General features: G+C 38.0%; 1 protein-coding gene across 3 annotated transcripts in view; it reads left to right on the forward strand.

Moving 5' to 3' along the window:
- Nucleotides 1-19,669: 19,669 nt before the first annotated feature.
- Nucleotides 19,670-22,518, forward strand: part of LOC127437014 (receptor-type tyrosine-protein phosphatase R-like) — a 36,082-nt gene continuing 33,233 nt past the window's right edge. The window contains exons 1-2 of one of the 3 annotated variants that reach the window (XM_051691612.1): nt 19,671-19,955; nt 20,292-20,410. Coding sequence is in view for 1 of the 3 variants with exons in the window: in XM_051691611.1 (XP_051547571.1) it covers nt 19,953-19,955 (3 nt within the window). In the remaining 2 variants the exon portion in view is untranslated. Of the gene's footprint in view, nt 19,956-20,291; nt 20,411-22,518 lie in introns of all 3 variants that reach the window. The other 2 variants (XM_051691614.1, XM_051691611.1) reach the window with 2 other exon arrangements.

Raw genomic sequence — 22,518 nt, forward strand, 5'->3', positions numbered from 1 at the left:
GGTGTTCTGGATGGTTGCAACAGTGTTTCTAGGGTGTTGCTAGAGAGACTCTGAACATTCCACCAATATAAATCTATGGGATTTTTTGGATACTTGAAAATTGTTAGTCCAATCAGTTACACTCAAAAAATAATAATTTTAAGATTTAGCCATTTTAATTTCATAACAAATTTCAAATCAAATTGTTATTGACCGAATTTTATTATGTTAATTGAAATGCATATTTTATTTGAGTGAAGAGATGTGTGCCAAAAACTGCACAATAAAAGTATATTTTAGGATTATATTCAGACAGTAAAGGGATGTTAAAATAATTTTTAAGATTAGTTTGACATGGAAAAACAAGACTATAAAACAAACAAGTCTGTTTATCAAAGTAAACATTGGACTATGCATTGGACTATTATTATTATTATTATTATTATTATTATTAGCAACAATATTAAGATTTAGAAGGAATTATTACAGTGCAATATTTAAATTCAGGATGTGTTTTAACTTTTTGAGCGAAAAATGTATTTATTTTTTTGCTTGTAAGAATGATCTTTACAGTATTTTTTTACAGTATTAGTTTTGCCTATTAAAGCTTTGTATGCTCATGTTGGCAAACAACACTTACTAATTTTTCAGCTTATGTTTTCTCCTCCCACTCATTCTCTCGTCTGAGAACTAGTGATTCGCGAACCAATCGTCATTTTGAACCGGTTCTTATGAATCATTTGAACCGATTTTCAGAGGGTTTGTAAATCACTAGACTGTTAGTGAGAACTGTTTGTAAGTTGGTTCGTGGTTGACATTTTTAAATTAAAGACTTCAAAATCCATTAAACTGAATATATATTTTTTTCTTTTTTCTTTTTATGCTTAGCCTAATTGAAAACATAACCTACCGAACAGCAGTATTTCACCAAAAAAATAATAAAAAAAAAAATAATAATAATCATAATAATAAGACGCAAAATGTAAACTGTACACAGACATTTTGTGCTAATCTCATTTTGCGAGTAATAGGCTATTTGGCTAAACTGCTTAATACGCTTTAATATAGGCAAGTGCTCATTTTCTTCAACACAACAAACTATCTCATGTGAACTGTTTTTTTATTTTTTTATTTTTTTTTTCAATCGGTTGATTGAAAGGATCAGTCCGAACGAATCGATTTGCTTAAACGAATCTCCCCAGCGCTAGTGCGAGACATCAGGGTGTGTGATCCTCAGAAGATGAAGACTTATTGAATTAAAATAGCAGTCATTTCAGTGTCTCGACCACAGACACATTAATCCCTTATATCTTCATAAAGCATGTCTTTTTTAATATAGCGAGTCGAATCGTTTCATCATGTTTGGGAGAACGGCTCTGGTCGTTATTTCTTCATTACTTGGATTACACATCCCAGGTGAGGCTGACACAAAATCGTCTATATTTGTTTTTCATACCTGCTAAATATGATCAGCATTGTGAACTTTTCATATACAGTGTCTTACACGCGTGAATGGATAAAGACTCCTTATTTTGTTATTGCAATAGGTGAACTATGCGTATAAATGGTAAATGCATGCTGTGTTTAGTAATAATCTAGGCAATAATTTGACAAAGGGTACAAATGAAACCCAAATAAATCAAATTAATTAAAATAAGGCCATCCAAATCCTTTATATTAAACAGCTGTCTTGTTTAGGTGCATATCCTTTCTATCCCAAATGTTCTTAGTTTTATCAGAGAATTTTTAAATTATGTAAAAAAAAAAAACAGTACATTTTTCTTCCACGTATATGAAGCAGTTAATCTACTCGGACCACCACAGCAACACAGTTTTTCACTTGTATTTACATGTACATACAGTATTTAGCCCCCAACGACACTATAAAACACTATAAGATGTGTGCATTTAATGTATTCCACTCTTTAGTATACTGTACTTTTTTCTGTTTACATCATTCAAGATAGCCAGCTAATATACAGAATTCATACAGAATATTATTTTCCATAATAAACACACTTATAAAGTTTTTTTCCATTTATTAACCCAGAGAAAATCAATAATTTAGCATCTTATAAAGTGTACACTGAATACACGTTCCTTTTGTCCAAGGAAACATAATTCAATAATTCAAACGCAATGCATTGTGGGTATTACCCTAGCCTTAATTTTGTCCTCAAAAGGTTGAGCTATTAACACTTACAATCTTAAGTCTTTGGATTTTTTAAGACAAATAAGTTCAAGGAGTGTTTAATTAAGACAACTTGATTTTTCCAGTAATTACAACATTAGGGTTTACAGTGGTGGGTTATAAAACTGTGTTTGTCTCTATTTCAGGCAGGATCTCTGTAGATGATGAAGTTTATCAGATACCGTACAGGCACATACCTAATGAACTGACTGACACTGGTGTCCACGTCCAGGACAAGGCTCGAGAATTGAATGGGCAAGTGATTCATGGGCAGTCCCGGGCACGAGTGGCTAGGCTAATGCCTGCAGTGTTTCTAGAGTCCCACTTCCATAGAGCTCCACAGAGGAAGTCAGATGTTAACTTCCTGCCCGGAAGTGACCATGTGGCAAACAAGCCCAAATCTGCCCACCATACAGTCACAATTGTGAGTGCCTACACGTGTTACAATTTGTTGTGATCATTGTTGCTTTAGGATAGGGCTGGTTATTGATACAGATTTCCCGATTCAATTTGATTCTGTTTCACAAGCTCTAGATTCAATTCCAATTTCGATTTGATTCGATTCCATATCGAGTATATTTCAGTTATCATGTCCCTTTTGTTTAGATATAAAATAAATTATCTCCCAGCTAATGCTGTTAATTATACAGGGGACCTTTTAACTAGGTACATTAGGAAAATATTAATTTTAATAATTAAAAATGTAATACTTTTTCATCATTTTGGTCACATTTTGGCTTTTTAAAAATGAACAAATGAATGTATTCTATCAATAAATAAGATATTATATTTCCTATATTATTTTTGTTACATATTTATTGTTAAACTGCATAATTTGTACTATTTACAAGTATTTACACTATGTTGAACACGTGCTAAAACCGGAACTGTCTCTTTAACAAAAAATGGCATTTCTGTAAACAGCGCCTTTAAATGAGCACGTTAACTAGAGAGGACTCGAATGGATTTACCTCATCTGTGCGATGCATGATTAGACTTAAATGTTTTTTTGTAGTTGTTTTTGATCAACAACTGACTGTAAAGAACAGAAAGGGTATTAATAGAGACAGTATTCAATGACAAATGGGTTGCATGGATCTCGTCTTGGACACACGTTACACGGAACAACTTTTACTCTCAATATGCTGTGAAAGGATCTTGCTGCTGAACACTTCACGAATAAACTACACAATTACTGGTGAATGAAAGGTAAACATTTACCAGCCCATTGCCAAATATACTCACTTAAGTTGCATAGCGCGAAATTTGGTTGCAAATGCGAGTGATTTACTCTCATTTTTTTTTCTGATTAACACTTTTTTTATTGATTCACATATTGAAAAGCAAAACATATATACACAGAATCAACAATTAACCCCCACTATTACCCCTCCCCTCCCACTCCCCAACCCCACCTTGATCCCCAACAACATGCCAGTGGTCATACATGATTAAAGAAACACACACAAAAAAAATAAAAAAATAATCACACATCCAGAAACGCCAGATATCCGCCCCATTTCCCCACAAACAAGTTCAATTTCTCCAGTCTTCTAAATGATCCTTCTTTAAAGGCCGCCACCCTCCCCATCTCCGAGCACCACTCCTGAAATGAGGGCGCTCTAGCTGACCTCCAACCCTTTAAAAGTATCTGTCTGGTGATCATGACACTGGTTAGGAGCTAACCCTTTATGTGTCTATTCACAACATCGATGACCGCCCCATCGCCCAAAATACAGAGTCTGGGGCAAAATGAAACCCGAGTGCCCAATACATCACACATAAAACTCTGAACCTTCAAACAAAACTACTGGATCTTAACCCATCCCCAAAAGACATAGGTTATGTCTTTATCCTCTGATTGGCATGGCCAGCAGTTGGATTTGTCTTTAAGACCAAGCCTATACAATCTAGAGGGGGTCCAATAGAATCGATGTAAAATCTTGAATTGCATAAGGCGCACACTTGCGTCTCTAGATGCAGACTTGATGTTTTTTAGAATCCTAGCCCACTCTCCCTCCTCCAATACCAAGTTTAAATCTTTCTCCCATAATCACTTGAGAGAAGTTGAAGCTCCGTCCCCCAGGCTCTGAATTAGCAGGTAGTAATACACTGATGCCTCATGACCTCTTCCAAAAGCAGTAATCACCACTCCCAGAGTATCTGCCACTTTAGGGGGGTGATTTCTTTTCATTGTATTAGAGGGTTGCACATTGGGTGAAAGATCAATCTTGGGATTTAAGAATCGATATCGAGATTGTTCAAATGAAGATCACGATTAATCGAAAAAACAATATTTTTACCCGCCCCTGCTTTAGGATGTTACATTTAATGCAAAAAAGTGAGTTATAATGTTTTCTAAACTTAGGGTGCCAACTATTTGCCACAAGAATATGGGATGCTTGAGCATTTTGAGCACTTCAGTACCAGAGGTTTCACCTTGAGAACATGGGCTGGGGGGTCGTGTGTCCCACTAACATACGCGACAATAGGACGTCTTAATTTTGGCAAAAATACAGTATGTCTCAGCTTACAGTTGGCAACCCTATTATCTATGCTGAATAGATGGTAACCTGCAATTATTCCCTGAAGAATTTATTTCTACTTGATCTAAACCATAAAAATGACTTTTATTGGTATAATGTAATTTGTAGGGTATTTTAGTCACATTAAATACAATTTTTGACATGAGTTAAAATAGATGTTAATAAATTTTTTAGACTACATATGCTGAAAAGAAAAATGTTTACAAAAAATGTGCTTCGTGTGGTAACATAAATTAACTGGTTTTATTCAAATAAAGCTTGAAGACATTAGGTTACACCAGTAAAACTAATTTAAAAGGTTAGATTAAGTAGAAACAGCTCAAACAGTGCAGGTAACCACTTTTTTGCAGTGTAACAAAAAATTTTAATAGTCAGATTTTAAGCCCGAACCTGACCCGAACCCCAAATTGCTTACTATCTAATTTTTTCTAGCATGTACTGTTGCAATAGGCTACATTTTATGTAAGCATGTAGGCAACATTCGTAACAGTATTGAAACAGTAAACATACACAGTTTTAACAAGGCACGGCAGCCCCTTAGTACACTAGAGCAGAAGGGGAAAAAGCATTGCCTTACCGTTTATGTGCTGAAACTTCACTTGGTACAGAACAGTCTGGAATAATATGAAACACTGCAACAGTCCAGTCTGTGCAGCCTGAAGTTGTTTAGAATGTTGAATCTTTGTGACAACTGCGCCAAAAACAATCTAGACGCAGTGCAAAGAATGAAAGCGCAGGTGTCTCAAAATGTGTTTTTGACAATTTGAAGTTGTTTTTAACTTGACATGGTGTTTAAAATATGCCGGTCCTGTCTGAGACGCGGTGCAAATGACAAAGATATTCATCCAGCATTTGTTTAAACAATGAGAAAACAGACACACGCAAAAACACATTCGGTGTGAACGGCCCCTAACTTGTCCGTTTGCGCGTGTCTGTGAGTGAGAGCGTGTGGGTGAAAAAAGTTCAGTTATATCCAATTTTACAACTTCTTTGCCATGACGATGTAATGTCAACAAACCCTAAAACGACTGTAAAAATGAATATTTAAACAACTTTACAGCTCGAATAATACATGAGTTTTAACAGAAGAATTAATGCAAGTGCTTTTATAAAATTATAAGCTTCACATTTCTACCTTTAAATTCTCCAAAAATTGGCCACATTCACTTTCATTTTCCCCATTCACTTCCATTGTAAGTGCCTCACTGTAACACCGAGTTGAAATTAATTTTTGTGATAATCAATATTACGCCACAAATGCTGTTGATTGAGATTTCACTTTCTTTAGTCTATGTTTGAGTGGAGGGGGGAAAGCAACAAATAATTGAAATGTCAACGGAACGAAGGGCAGAATGCTTTAGTTCTGAAACCACTTTGAAGTTTGTTCAGTAGGAAACTAATCATAAAATATAGAGGTGTTTTTGTTACATTTACATTTACAATTGTGTTTCTTAGTTGTGAAAGTTAAAATAAGCTTTAAATATTGATGTTAAGTTTACGGTTACAATTTTAATTCAGATTCATGAACAGATTCATTCGGACTCGACTTGGACTCAGCCTGTTATGGACTTGGTCTTGTGTCCAACTCAGCTCCTATTGGACTTGGACTTGACTCGGACTCGGACTCGACTGTTTAAAGACTCGGACTTGACTCGGACTGGACTAAGGTGGACTCGAACCCAACACTATCGCGAACCAAAAAAATGATGGACCATATCGTGGCATATCTCGATATTTTTAAATTTGCAACATTGTTTTCTGTCCATGTGATCATAAATTAAATGACCCGTCAAACATCATAATCTCTCTATTGCTTGATTTTACCACTTCTGTGCTTTTTTCTATACCGTTTACAGGGTTCACACAAGGTCCATAAAGTGCTTAAAGTGCTTGAATTTAGTTTTTAGAAATGTAAGTACTGGAATACCTGGAAAATCGGCTTGTTTTGATGAAAAGTGCTTGCGATTAAAACAGATAATTTCCTCCATGTAATGTGTGTCCATCTAAGATGAGGCGTGCTCCACTTTCATTGAATAATGTGTCTTCAAATCCTTTCTGTTCTCTATAGTCAGAATATACATTTTAATCTCATGCAACATGGATGCGCTAATCAAACCGAGAGATTTTTGTTGATGTTCGCTCATTGAACTCTTAAAGTGACAGTAAACTTTTTAGCGTTTCTTAAACAAATGAATGTAAGCTCAGTGTTTTTACTTGTAAATTGTACACATTATTTCAAACAGTGATAGCTCATATCATTATTATATATACCATTTCATGATATAAAATTAATTAATAGAATGTAGATTTTTATTTTTACAAAGTAACAGGCTTTGTTCAGTTCTATTGCTTGTTCTGCACCTGGTCAACCTGCACAGTGGCGGATTTAGGCATGGGAAACATGGGTAGCTGTCCGGGGCGGCATCTTGCCAGAGGTGGCCCGGACCCCCCCTTCAGCAAGGCAGGCATTCCAGAGCCTGATCGCCAGAGAGGGGGCCCCGACCCTGGAGCCCACACCCCTTGTTACCCTCATGAAGATGGAGCCAAGTGATAATCCTAAGGTCTACCTCGCCTTTTTTTAAAAGACGGCTGAGGTGTGGAGATGGCCACCCGACCGATGGGCAGCCTGCCTGTTACCTTTGCTCTCCGGGGAAGCGCAGCTAGCGGCCCAGCATCTTACGGAGACGTGAAGAAGGCGATCATGCAACAGGTTGAATGAAGTTGTGAGCAGAACTGCCAGCACTTCCAGACCCTGAAATTTGAGAAGCATGGCTGCCCATTTGCTTTCGCGTAACAGCTCCGGGATGCCTGTCGAAGATGGCTGCTGGCTGAGGGAACCCGCGGCGCTGTTGATATCGTCGACCTGGTGACACTGGACCAGTTAATCTCTCAACTCCCTCGGGGGATGACCGAGTGGGTCCAGTGCCACTGCCAGGTGTTGCTGGAAGAGGACGTCCAGCTGGCAGAAGACTACATGGCGGCGTTTCCAGGAGGCATCAAACCAGAGGCTCTTTTTTCTCTCTCTTCTCTCTCTTTTTCTCCTACCTCTCAAACCCCTCTCACATTTCTGTCCTGTTCTAGCTCCCTGGAAGTGGGGAGGAGCCTTGCTCAAACCCTTCCCCTTGTCTGTGTTTCACCCTTCCCCTGTCTCCCTCCACTCTCTCCCACAGGTTGTTGAGACTGCCCCTATGGGCACGGTAGGGAAACCTGGGCCGGTCTGTGTGAGCTGCGGGGAAGCCAGGCACTGCCAGGAACGGTGTCCAGTTATGGAGGTGGGAACACTGATCCGGATCCCTGAAGCTCCACAGGCCGCCCCAGATCAGGCAGAGATGTACAGGATACCGGCGAGTTTAAAAGGGGATACATATCAAGCTTTGGTGGATTTGAGTTGTACCCAAACCTCTATCCACCAACTCTTGGTGCAAGGCGGGCATTGGGTATGAATAAACAGGTGAGTGTGCGGTGTGTGTATGGGGATATTCACAGGTATGCGGTGGTTAACATTGAGATACTATTTAGGGGGAAAAAGCATAGAGTAGAGGCCTCAGTTAATTCCCATCTCACCCATCCATTGATTTTGGGAATGAATCGGCCTGATTTTAGGAATTTATTAAGGGAAATATGTGTGTATGGGTCCTGTAAAATGTTGTCTCGGTGTGTGACGTGTGATGCTATGGCTGGGGAGGTGGAGCCAGGGCTGTCTACATCTGCTCTGCATCAAGATGACGCAAGAGGGGGAATTCCTGTCCTCAGGGGGTTCCCTGAGGGCAATTTCCCTCTAGAGCGGTCATGTGACGAGTCCCTCAAACACGCGTTTGACCAAGTGAGAGTCATCGATGGTCAACAGCTACAGCCTGAAGTCATACTCACATACCCATATTTTTCAATTATTAAAAATCGAGTGATGCAGGATACTCAAACAAAAGAAAATATAACCCAATTATTAGTACCAAAGAGTCGTCGAGAAACCCTCTTCCAGGCGGCTCACCATAATCCAATGGCTGGCCATCTAGATCATGAGCCACCCCAAAAGTGCCATTGAGCCCTCTACCACTAATCAAGGTCCTCTTCTAAAGAATTGCCATGGACCTCGTTGGGCCATTAGAATTAGAACTCCACACTTTGGGTCAATTAACACAGGAGAATTTGCTCCAAGCTCAGGAATGTCAAAGCTGACTGTATGACAGGGGCACTCGACAACTGGAATTCACACCGTGAGATAAAGTGCTTGTATTACTGCCCACCTCAAGCTCTAAAATACTCGCCAAGTGGCAAGGGCCCTTTGAGGTCACACGGCGAGTTGGAGATCTTGATTATGAGGTTAGGTGAACAGACAGGGGCGGGGCGCATCAAATTTACCACCTCAACTTCCTAAAATCATGGAGGGAGGCAGTCCCTGTGGCCTTGATGATAGTAATTACATAGAGGGCGGAGCTCAGGCCAGAGGTGACTTTCAAACCAAATTTATTCACCCCGTTCCCATGTGGAGACCATCTCTCACCATCGCAGCTCACAGACGTGGCCAAGTTGCAAGCGGAATTCGCGGATGTGTTCTCGCCTCCCCCCGGTCACATGAACCTCATAGAACATCATATCAAGACCACACGGGGGTGGTGGTTCGTAGCCACCCCTATCGCCTTCCTGAACACAAGAAAAAGGTTGTTCAGGAAGAATTATAGGCAATGCTTGAGATGGGCTTAATAGAAGAGTAGCACAGCGATTGGGCCAGGCTGGTGGTTCTGGTTCCTAAGAGTGATGGTCCGGTTCTGTGTAGACTATTGCAAAGTGAACGCGGTGTCCAAATTTGACGTGTACCCAATGCCTCAGATTGACGAGTTGCTCGATCGGTTGGGTGTGGCTCAATTTTATTCGACACTGAATTTAACAAAGGGTTATTGGCAGATCCCATTAACTCCAATCTCCTGAGAAAACATTTCTTTTTCCACACCGTTCGGCTTACACCAACTTGTGACTCTTCTGTTTGGTTTGTTTGGGGCCCTGGCCACATTTCAGCCTCTCATGGACAAAATTCTCAGACCGCATACAGCATATGCCGCCACGTATTTAGATGATATTATTATTTATAGTAATGACTGGCGGCAGCGCATGCTACATCTGAGAGCTGTCCTGAGGTCACTGCGATGGGCAGGGCTCATGGCCAACCCGACAAAGTGCGCAATTGGGCGGGTGGAAGTTCGGTATCTGGGGTTCCACTTGGGTCACGGGCAGGTGCGACCCCAGGTTAACAAAACCGCCGCGATCGCGGCCTGCCCGAGGCCCAAGACCAAAAAGGAGGTAAGACAGTTTCTGGAGCTGGCTGGCTACTACCAAAGTGCCTAGTTACTCTGACGTCACCAGCCCGTTGACTGATCTTACTAGAAAGGGGGTCTCCGATCCGGTCCAGTGGACGGAGTCGTGCCAACAGGCTTTACTAAAAGTAAAGTCTGCGCTTTGTGGGGGGCCGCTTTTACATGCTCCTAACTTCTCTCTCCATTTATTTTGCAGATGGATGCATCCGACAGGGGGCTGGGGGTGGTGCTCTTGCAGGAGGTGGGAGGGGAGAAACTGCCATTACTGTTCATGTATCTTGTGATCAAGTGGGCTGTCCTCACCCTCTGCTACTACCTGCTGGGGCGGGCCTTCACTCTCTGCTTAGATCATGCCACACTCCAATGGCTCCACTGCATGAAAGATACCAATGCACGGATCACTTGTTGGTACCTGGCACTTCAGCCGTTTAAATTGGAGGTGATCCACAGACCAGGGACACAGATGGCTGTGGCTGACTTTCTCTCCAGAAAAGGGGGGGGGGGGGGGATTTGGCGGGCCGGATGCTGCCCTGGCCTGAGTCGGGCGGTGGGTGTATGTGGGGATGGGGGTGTGGTCATGTGTCTGTCTGTGGAAGAGTGGTAAGGCTCATCACCTGGGCTGTCATTATCATTAACACCTGTCTCTTGTTATAGTGATGGCGGAGGGAGACCTGAAAAGGCTGACAAAGCTCATCAGTCAGCAGAAAGAGAGGGACCTGAGAGAAACTGTTCCTGTATGTGCAACAAGACTGCTTGACTCGTTTGTGTGTGTTTATTTGGCCACTGAGTGCCTTTTTGTTTGAGTTTTGTGAACAGCGCTGAAGAGTAATAAAATACTCACATTGACTGTTTCCATGGCCTCCTGACTCCTCCATTTGCCCATAAAATACGAACGCTGTTACACTTCTATTGAACCAAATCATGAGATAATCATATCATCCCATCCCTATCATTCATGTCTGTAGCACAAACTTAGGGTTAGTGGTTTTGGAAAAGTGAGTAAATGAGTAGAAGTAGTAACAAACACCATTAAAATAAGAAGTCTTAGATTCTATTAGTTTGACTTTGAGTTTGGAATTGAACATTTGTCAACTGTCTGTACATATGAAATGAGATGTTGTGCATGTAAATGTGTTTTATGGTGGAGTAGTATGAACTCACACTGAAAGTCAATTACACCAGTGCACCCGATGCAGACCGCTGGAGACTTCCCCACACTTATGAGTAGTCCAAAAAATCAATCACAGCGCTTATGTGTCAGCATGCTGGCTGAGAGTCACCCAGTTATATATTTGTGGGGGGGGTGTTGGTGGATTGCGAGGTGCGATGCGTAAGTTGTGAGGCGCGGTGTGAATGTGAGGCAAAAGTACGAGCACAAGTCTGTGTTCCGTGACTGCTATCAGGTCTTGAATACTGTATTATGTGCGAGTAAGGGCAACCAGTGGAGTTTCTGGTGCCCCTCTAGGAAGTTGGTGCCCTACGCAGACTGCGTAATATGCGTATAGGGAGGCCGGTACTGTATGGGATGTTCAGTATTCAAAGGTCGTAGCAATTTGCCTGTCACAATTAAGCAGGTTAGAGAGGTGCATTAGTGTTCATTTAACAACACATCTGAAGTGTTTTCTGTGAAGGACATTACATTTACACTATCACTTTTGTTTGTATATCATTTATTTACTAATATATATATATATATATATATATATATATATATATATATATATATATATATATATATATATAATTTTTTCTTAATATATATGTATGTCCATATGTGTAATATTTATTTTAAGCTCATTTAAAGGGATAGTTCACCCAAAAATGAAAATTCTCTCATCATTTACTCACCCTCATGATATCCTAGGTGTGTATGACTTTCTTTCTTCATCAGAACACATATGAAGAAAAAAGAAATATATCTCTGCTAAGTAGGTCCTTAAAATGCAAGTGAATGGAGATTTCTCATTTGATGCTCCAAAAATCATGGACAGTCAGCATAAACGTCATCGATACGACTCCAGAGGTTAAATTAATGTCTTTTAAAGCGACATGATCGCTTTTGATGCAAAAAAGATCAATATTCAAGTACTTTTTAACTATAATCCAATGTTTCAGGAGAGGTTTGAATGGAAGTCAATGGGGTTTGGTTGCTCTGCTGCTCTAAATGGTTGCTAGGGCATGGCTAAGTAATTTCTAAGTGGACATATGAAGACTGATTGCTCACCCAAGTGAAACAAGCCAACTCTCATGTCTGTAGTACATTCTGATCCAAAGATATCCAGTGACCAGAGTGATTATAATTGGCTGCTTACTAACCTGGCTCAAAAGATCCAATACACAAGTGTCAATGACATTCTCTTCTAAAGATATCCTTTAGAGCCATTTTGAATGGAAGTCTATGGGGGCGGTTGCTAGGGTGCCATAAATGGTTTCTAGGGCATGGCTATGCCATTTACAAGATGATATTTAAAGACTGATTGGTAGCCCGAGTGAAATAAGCCCACCCCCACGTCTCTATGACATTCTGATTGGGAGGTATGATCCCACAAATTTCAGTGCCTTGTCATAGTAGGAAAAAAACTATTGTTTTCATGGTCGAGACCCTTGTCATAGAATGCCTATGGGGCATTTTTGGGCCAGTTTTATCCCCCAGGGGTACATCTTACCCCCAATCTCATGTAATGCTCTAAAACTGCTTGCTAGGCTGTATGAAATGTGTCTACCCACATGTCTCTACGAAATACTGATCCGGAGATATGATCCGTCAAAGTTAGTGCCAAAAAAGTGTACGGAAGAATAATAATAAGTATGTGAGATTATAATAGTGATGCTTTTCTTCGCAAGCACCACTAATAATATTAAGTTTAAATTGTAGATCAGTAGGTTGGCTCTTTCAAGCCAAACTAATTATAAACAGTAGACCTACTCTAAACACATGTACAAATAATAAATACAAAATATAAATATTTATAAGTTGTAACAAAAATTATTTATATTCCCTCACTCCCCTAATGTAGCATATGACAAAATTAATAGAGCTGAATTAGTGATATGATAATATTTATTATAAATCTGTTTCTGCCTAAAGTACAGTTAGTGTTACTATAGTAAATTCAAGTGTGGCGATGTAGAATTCTGTGCCAAATTCAAATGGTTTCCACTTCTCGTGCCATGCTTCTTACTGATTTTTGCAAAGCTGTGAGTTTAAGAGCTTGAGCTTTAAGAGCTTTGCGCTCACGCTGCTCTGTCCATTGAGCCGTATTCATCTACAGAGCCATGCAGGTGCATTAGCCGAGGTTGTGCCTTCACCTGTGTATTTGACGCTGCTAAACCAGATACTTCAGATGCGTCGCTAGACTTCAAAATCAGATGAACCGCAGTACAAATGCATACCAACCCGTATAATTGAGAATCAACTAATACACTCCAAGTCTAGATAAATGTTTTAATGCAAAGAGGAACTTGACGGTAGATTTGATTATTATGACTGATAAATGCCCCCCATTTGTAACCTAATGCCCCCCTCTCTACTAATTTGCTCTTAGCGCCCCCTGGAATCCTTTGAATGCCCCTGTTGAGAATCGCTGATGAAGTAGAACAAAACGTGAAAGTCTATTCAAGTAATGTTATCTACAGACTATAGAGACGTCAAAAGTACAGGTACTTCGGTACCAAGTGGACACTAAAATAATAAAGATATAATGAAACCAGTGTTTCTAAAGTAATTTTATTTTTATTAAAAATAATATTTTTTTGTGGTATAGAATTTGGAATCGTGGTATTGTGACAACCCTAATGCAGACCTTATTTTACTCATGAATCGAAAACCAAGAAGTGATGTGTGTCTGCAGCATAGCAGTTGTTGGAAAATCCATGTTCCTGGATGACAGGTCCCAGTGGTGTTGTGTATCTATTGAAAAGAAAAGAGGGCCAAGACCCGAACCTTGAGGTACCCTGCTACCCAGTATTTATTAATTCATTCGATATTTATTTTTGCCGCATATCATGGCCTTTTCTCCATTATTTTCACATCAGTGTGGTGCTGATTTTGTTCTGAGCTACTTTTATGAAATTGTTGTAATTTGTTTGTTTTGTTTATCCTTGTGATTCTGAAATAAAGGTGAATTTTGAATGTCATTTTGACCATATAACAGTTTCTAAATTACCAACCCAAGATTTATTTTTACATTTTAAAACCCAAGTGTTTAAGAGTAAAGCCAAGAACCTTAACTTTCCCCCCATTATGATAAATACTTTAGTGTTTCATTGTATATTTATTATAAAATTGCTAATTTACAAGAATGAAAAGTCCTGATGACAAAAGCTCAAAAACTCTTAATTCTTAATACACCAATATTTTTTACTATTTAATGTTTTTAGGAGGAAAAGGATGACATTGAGTTGTATGCATCTTCTGTGGGGGCATCAGAACCCGTTGCCCATGAGGAAATTATCCGATTGCTCAACACCCTACACCACAGCTCTAGACCTCTAGCCACCACTGAGGCATCCACAGAGGTTTGTGTGTGTGTGTGTGTGTGTGTGTGTGTGTGTAATGGTGGACCAGTGAAAAGTGGAAGTCATTTGTAAGCTGTTTCAACAACCTTATGTTGAAGTTACAGTCAACTGATGTGGGAACAGACTAGTATGTACATTAGGAACAAAGATTACTGTATGTTCTGACTGTCAGTCCAAATCCGATTTTTGTGCATGTCCAATTGGAATCCGATCATACAGTAATTAGCTGAACAGCATAAAAATCACATGAAATACGATTTTTACAAATCGTGTCAAGCTACATTCATATGTGGTTTGAAATCCTATTCAAATCAAATTTATGGAAATCCGTTTCAGTCTGACCGCTCTAATAAGATCTCAAGTGGCTTTTTGCATGTCACTTTTTCACGCTACGTAAAGACAGGTTATCCATCACACACTGTTGCAAGAATCATGCTGGCAGTGGTAGCGGAAATAAGCTGTGTGGTTGCGTAGAGTTGGTCTAGCTGAGAATATTGTTAATGGAATCTTCCCACGTGCATTCTGAAGTTCAACATCCACATCGTTTCATCAAAGGTGTCTACCAAACAAGTCTACCATTCACTGCTATTCTGTCTGGACCACACACCGCTTTGAACTATGATACCGTTGTGGACCGCAGCATGAAATAAAGCGGCACATGCCAGCTCTTCCACTGCCTCATAAGGTGTAGTCCATCGCTGCAGCTACACATTGTCAAGTTATATGCTAAAATCTCTATTCCCTCCATGTTGTTTTTTTTTTTCATACTGACTACTGACTACTATAGCAACCAATGCAGATATGCCAGAAAATGAAGATAGCCACAGGACACATAAATCAGATCTCATCAGTTGTGATACACAGTGCGGACAGTCAGTCATGAAGAACGAATTCCAAACGGATAACCCCCCCCCCCCCCAAAAAAAAAGATCATTTGGATTGTCAGTCTGAACATTGTCAAAATGAAGTAGGCCTATAAACACTGACATATGTAACGATAGTCATTCTTGCTTAGATTTTTTGAGACCTCATGAACTAAATACTTAAAATTTTGGCAACATAATAATTGTAATATACTCATATTTCTTCCATCGTTTGATGCTTTAATGTGCACTTTAGACATGTTGCATTTAGGGCTTGATGATATACCAATATTCACTATAGATCCACAATGATTTTGCACCATCCCTGTGTGTCTCATGACTTGTAAGTATGAGAGCGTTAAGACCAAAATGTTTTAATAGCATTTCTGATTTAAACTTTAATGGCAAAAACTGTGTTACCAGAGTTCGTAAGTTTGATTAATTTCTGTGAATCAGTTGAAAATGTCAGTTTCAGTGATTCAATTCAAAACTCTCATTCAACGATTCGTTTGCATAATCACTCAGAAATGTTCATGGAAGTCCCACATGACATATAAAGGGTTAGAAACTTGATTAATTGTAACTATATTTGTACTATTTAAAACATACTTTTTAAGCCCTTATAGAAAAAAGACAAAAATATTGAGTCACTTGTATTTTTTTATTTATTTTTTTTTAGATTTTAGATTTGAAAATATGAGCAGTTGTTATCTTAAGGAGCTATTTTGACCTGATCTGAACTTTAAAAAGGACTTTCTTTGATGTAACTCAGAATAGTCAGTTTGATTTAACATAAAATATTACAGTATAAATCACTCTGTAATTAGAACTTATCTTTATGTAGATCATGTTAAATTATTTGTACCATAACCTAATTCATATTCATAAGGTGAGCTCTTGCCATTACATGACATCACAACCCCCACCAGTTGTTAAAATAAAGTGACGACCGTTATGAAAATGTATTATAACTGTTGTTACAAATATTCACAAGAACATACAATTATTGTAAAGTGTATTATAATAGGCATAATGAATATATTATAGTGGATTAAAAATAACTTTATTATGCAATATATGAACAGGCTTCATAGACAGTGCTTTCAGAAGTCCTTGTAGTGTGTTGGCTTGTAAAACTGTGTAACTGGAATGTGTGTTTGTTTTAATGTAAAAATCCAATAGCATAATATATTCTGGGTGGTACCGTGGCTCAGTGGTTAGCACTGTTGCCTCACAGCAAGAAGGTCCTGGGTTTGAGTCCTGGCTCAAACAGTGGGGCCTTTCTGGGAGGATTGTGCATTTTCTCTCCGTGCTTTTGTGGGATTCTTCTGGGTCCTCTGGTTTCCCCCACAGTCCAGGTAAATTGGAGACTCTAAGTTGCCTGTGAGTGTGAATGTTTATGTCTGTGTGTGTTGCCCTGTAATGGACTGGTCACCTCTCCAGGGTGTTCCCCTGCCTTTCGGCCCAGAGACACCTGGGATAGACTTCAGTACTGTGACCCATGACCCTGCTAAGGCTTAGAAAATTAATGAATGATAATTTATTCATGCTGCAGTGCTAATCAGGAACCACATAGTACTACAGGAAACACATCATACTACAACAGTTCATGTGTAAATATAAAGAGGTTATGGTAACACTTCATATGAATGTCACCGTTTATAAGGGTTTATCAAGGGGTTCAGTAATGACTAATGGAAATTTACAAAACACATTATAAGTCATTGATATGCAGTTATAGCAACATGCATAAATAGGGCAACTTTTCTGCAATACATTACAAACAGTAAGCATTTTAATGTACTTGTTATAAATGCTTAATAAATACACTTATTCACACTGATTACATATTAATCAAAACTAAATTTTAGTGAAAGTCAACTTATGTGTGCCTGTATGTGCAGCATATATGCATTTATATTCATTACTGTAATGTCTGGACTCACTTGTGTTGTCAATTTCCTTGACACACTAATGTCAAAAGAATGGTTTTACCTAGTCCTAGTTACCTAAAATCCTCAGCAGCTCTTCATGCTCATTCACAGCATATATCATATAATAAACCTTAATGACCACTAAACCATACTGAACTTTATGTTCATATGTTACTAATGTTGGCAACTTGTTATTAAATACTTTACAGGTGCCTGCTTTATATTAAGGTACATTTTCATACGTTACTAATGTTGAATAAATGTTATTAATGATTTATAACATGTGAGGTAAAATGGCTCACTATTTGTCATCTCGTTAGAGACTCTTCAGCAGTCACAGAAACACAAACATACACTGGCTTCCAAAAGTTTGGAATAATGTACAGATTTTGCTGTTTCGGAAGGAAATTGGTACTTTAATTCACCAAAGTGGCATTCAACTGATCACAAAGTATAGTCAGGATATTACTGATGTAAAAAACAACACCATCACTATTTGAGAAAAGTCATTTTTTATCAAATCTAGACAGGCCCCATTTCCAGCAGCCATCACTCCAACACCTTATCCTTGAGCAATCATGCTAAATTGCTAATTTGGTACCAGAAAATCTCTTGCAATTATATCAAACACAGTTGAAAGCTATTTGGTTAGTTAAATGAAGCTTAACTTTGTCTTTGTGTTTGTTTTTGAGTTGCCACAGTATGCAATAGACTGGCATGTCTTAAGGTCAATATTAGGTCAAAAATTGCAAAAAAAGAAACAGCTTTCTCTAGAAACTCATCAGTCAATCATTGTTTTGAGGAATGATGGCTACACAATGCTTGAAGTTGACAAAAAACTGAAGATTTCATACAAAGGTGTACACTACAGTCTTCAAAGACAAAGGACAACTGGCTCTAACAAGGACAGAAAGAGATGTGGAAGGCCAGATGTACAACTAAACAAGAGGATAAGTACATCAGAGTCTCTAGTTTGAGAAATAGACGCCTCACATATCCTCCGCTGACAGCTTCATTGAATTCTACCCGCTCGACACCAGTTTCATGTACAACAGTAAAGAGAAGACTCAGGGGTGCAGGCCTTATGGGAAGAATTGCAAAGAAAAAGCCACTTTTGAAACAGAAAAACAAAAAGAAAAGGTTAGAGTGGGCAAAGAAACACAGACATTAGACAACAGATAATTGGAAAAGAGTGTTATGGATCTTAACCCCACTGAACGTTTTTGGGATCAGCTAGACTGTAAGGTGTGTGAGAAGTGTCTGACACTGCTACAGGAAGTGTGGGGTGAAATGTCACCTGAGTATCTGGACAAACTGACAGCTAGAATACCAAGGATCTGCAAAGCTGTTATTGCTGCACGTGGAGAGTTTTTGATGAGAACACTTTGAAGTAGTTTAAGAAGTTCTGAATTTTTTTTTTTACAATTGTAATAGTAATTTTTCATGTTATTAATGTCCTGACTATACATTGTGATCAGTTGAATGCCACTTTGGTGAATGAAAGTACCAAGTTCTTTCCATAAGAGCAAAATCTGTACATTATTACAAACCTTTGGCCACCAGTGTACATATATATGAACATAATTACTAATTACTGATGTCAGCAACTCATTAATAAATGCTTTACAGGTGCCTGCTTTACATTAAGGTACATTTTCATAGGTTACTAATGTTGTTTAAGTGTTATTAATGATTTATAACATGTGAGGAAAATGGCTCACTATTTTCCATCTCGTTAGAGACTCTTCAGCTGTTACAGAAACACAAACAGATGTACATATGAACATAATTCATGTTTTGAATGTATTCTACATAAATAATATAATTTTAGAAATGTGCAACCTATGTAGGCTACTTAAAAGTAATTATCTTAATTAAAAGTCAGTTACTGTAATCTGATTACACAAATTTTAAATGTAATGCTACACTACCAACCCCCCACACACAATAAAAGTCATTATATTACAGTAACTAATTACTTTGTAATCTGATTATGTCCAACACTTTATAATGCATTTGTAAACTAATTATTAGTCATTTATAAATTAATTATTGTTAACTATTATATTACTGAACTCTTTATATTCCCTTAAAAATATAATGATACCAAGGCTACTGTAATGCAGACACAAATAATCATTGTGATTCTACATTACGGTAATTTCCTGGCCCTGTTCACTGTGGAGTCACAGTATTCAGTTTTCCATTTTATTAATAGTAAAACTACTGTTGTAAAAATAGAGTGAAACTGCAACATTTAAATTCACAACCTCACAGTGTATGTATGTGTGTGGGCAGTTTTAGGGGTGGAGTCAGCTCTGTCATGCTCAATGTCAATGTCTTCCTTAAGATCGCACTTGTTGATCCTTGTCTTACTTACACTGAACCACAGCGGAAGCTGATTTTGTGTGTTAATGCAGAACAGGGCTCACTTGACGAGACTTGACATTGTTGAACTTCAACAGTCTTTAAAATGATCTTCTGCTCCATCTGTCTCTGTGCAGAAGAGTATTCTTAAAGACCACCATGAGAAGCACAACGTCTGGGGCAAAGATGGATTCTACGTGCTGGTCATCTGCCTCACAATATTCATCACCATCTTCACCTGTTTAATGGTATGTATTTCTCCCAAAAATGTTATATTTTAATGGGATATGAAGTTTTGTAGGACGGTACGATTGTCTAAAAGTGTACTTGTGGATACATGTTGTTGGACTTCCCAGAGAAAAGGTCTTCTAAGTTTCTCATTTAAGTATAAACTTTGTTTTAGATGTTTCTCATAAAATCCCTCAGTAGAAATAAATGTAGACACAAAGCAATGAAATTAATGTTAACTCCATAGCTCAGATCATTTAGTCTGGGAAGAATTTGAGAAATATTTGAGTTCATATCGAGCAACATTGTTGAGATCATTTCTGAAGCTCTAGACAAGACATTTAAGATTATTGCAGTCTTTTCTCAGGAGAAACATCTGAGAAGCAGAAGACTTCATTAAAGATCTCCATTTGCTCTTCGTTTAATCTCATTGCTGAATTGAAGAGATCTCATTTGTGATTTATTCTTCTGACAGGTTTGGATAAATGCTTAAAACATTGATTATTCACTCAAATCTTTTCAAACACTTCCTGTTTTATGCAAACGCTTGTTTGTTGTAGCAAAAACACTTGTGGAGTAAGTAGCAGCGGCTATTAACGCTTAATAAAAATTGAGGTAATTTAAGTCCTTACACACTGAAGACAAGAACAAATCTGACTGTATTTAATTTTACGATGAGTAAATGTGAGAAAGAGGTGCAGTCATACAGGATATGATAAAGAAAGAGACATTTCAGAACGGATGTAATGTGGCAAAGGAAGTCGCATGGCTTCCTCTGGTGGTTGAGCACTTTAAAGGGATCAACACTAATATATTGGTCACACCTGACTCTGCCCTCTGATTGGTCGATCTCTGCTCCTAACGTTTTAAGTCTGTCTTAAGTCCGGTAATGACATCATAGCATGTCCTGAGAGCACCGCTGCTCTCTTCCCCTGAATGACTGAACAGATTAAGGAATAATAACTCTGTTAAGCTACGAGCCACTCACAATGACATGCAGTCTTACAGTGTTGAGCAGGAGAACCAACATTACAATATGAGTTATATAGCAACTGTAAAATTATCAGGATTTTACAAGATTCAACAGAATCTCATTTAAATAAAATACTCTAATCAATATGTTACAGTGAAATTAATGCAGGCAGCCTGATCTCATTGTAGTTCATAAGTATTCATATGTAACATTTATACATTTTTATACATTTGGATAGACACTGAAACACACAATATGGACTTATTGACAGCATCTAAAACAGATGTTTTTAAAGTTTTTACAGCTTTAGAAGCGTAAAATTATCTAAGAATCCTTTATGTTGTAAATGGATTGTTTAGTTACATTTTTACTATTTTATAGATATTTTATATCTCCCCATAACCCAGCCCAACCTTAACACCAAAACTAACCACTTATCATCAGCTTACAATGGAAGTCAATGGGGCCAATTTTTGGAGGGTTTAAAAGCAGAAATGTGCATCTTATAATTTTATAAAAGCTCTTACATTAATTCTTCTGTTAAAACTTGTGTACTATTTGAGCTGTAAAGTTGTTTAAATCATAATTTTTATTATGTTTTAACTTTTTAAGGTTTTGGCATAACATCATCATGGCAACAAAGTTGTAAAATTGGCTATAACTTTACACAGATAATGTTAGTAAGTGATTTCATCACACTAAAATCATGTTTACACACATATTGTCTTGTGACTATACTTTTGAAACAGTGAGTATTTTAACGTTTATGGATTGACCCCATTGACTTCCATTGTAAGTGCCTCACTGGAACACAGATTTTTGCTTTTTTTTTTTTAAAAAAAAGGAGGGACAAACCAAAATAAATTTGTGTTGTAATTAATATTATGCCAAAAATGCTGTTAATTTAGCTTAATTAGTACTGAACTGGAATATTCCTGTAATCTCATTGATTATAAATACAATAAAATTAGTGGATTCATTCTGTTTAAAATTTGTGATTGCTTCTGTAGTCTGATCAGAACTTGCAAACTTCACAATATGTGAGAATGTTGTGTCTTACCGAAATAATAATCTTTTATAAAGGTCGAGGGTGTTTGCGATGCTATTGGTATGAGTAATCAACCAGGCACGCAAAGACACTCAGCATACAAAATTCAACAATCAACAAAATAATTTTTGACAAATAACTAAAAGTGACAATAAAGAAGAACAACAGCAAAATAATCCACTGAATAGTAAAAGAAACAAACAAAAAATGCAACCACATAACTGAATCATTCCACACTGCATGCTGGGAACATTAGACAGCAAGTTGGCAGAAATACAGTATACTAATAAAAATTAATAAAGAAAAATTCTGTGTTTTGATTCCGATTATTTTATAATAATTTAGTAAATAAGTCAAAACATTGCAAACATTACTACATATATAGTGCTGGGATATTTGATTCTGTTGAGTCACAAAAATTCACCAAAATGTATTCTAGTTTAAGAAGGTTTTGAACTAATGGTTTGAAACCAACATTCAAAATCATAGCTAAAGAAAACACACATTTATGTAATTGGTCTTTTGACTCAAAACCGTATAGTTACTGACATACTGCATAGCC

Source organism: Myxocyprinus asiaticus, chromosome 47 (genome assembly GCF_019703515.2).
Source record: "Myxocyprinus asiaticus isolate MX2 ecotype Aquarium Trade chromosome 47, UBuf_Myxa_2, whole genome shotgun sequence".
Classification (NCBI taxonomy): domain Eukaryota; kingdom Metazoa; phylum Chordata; class Actinopteri; order Cypriniformes; family Catostomidae; genus Myxocyprinus; species Myxocyprinus asiaticus.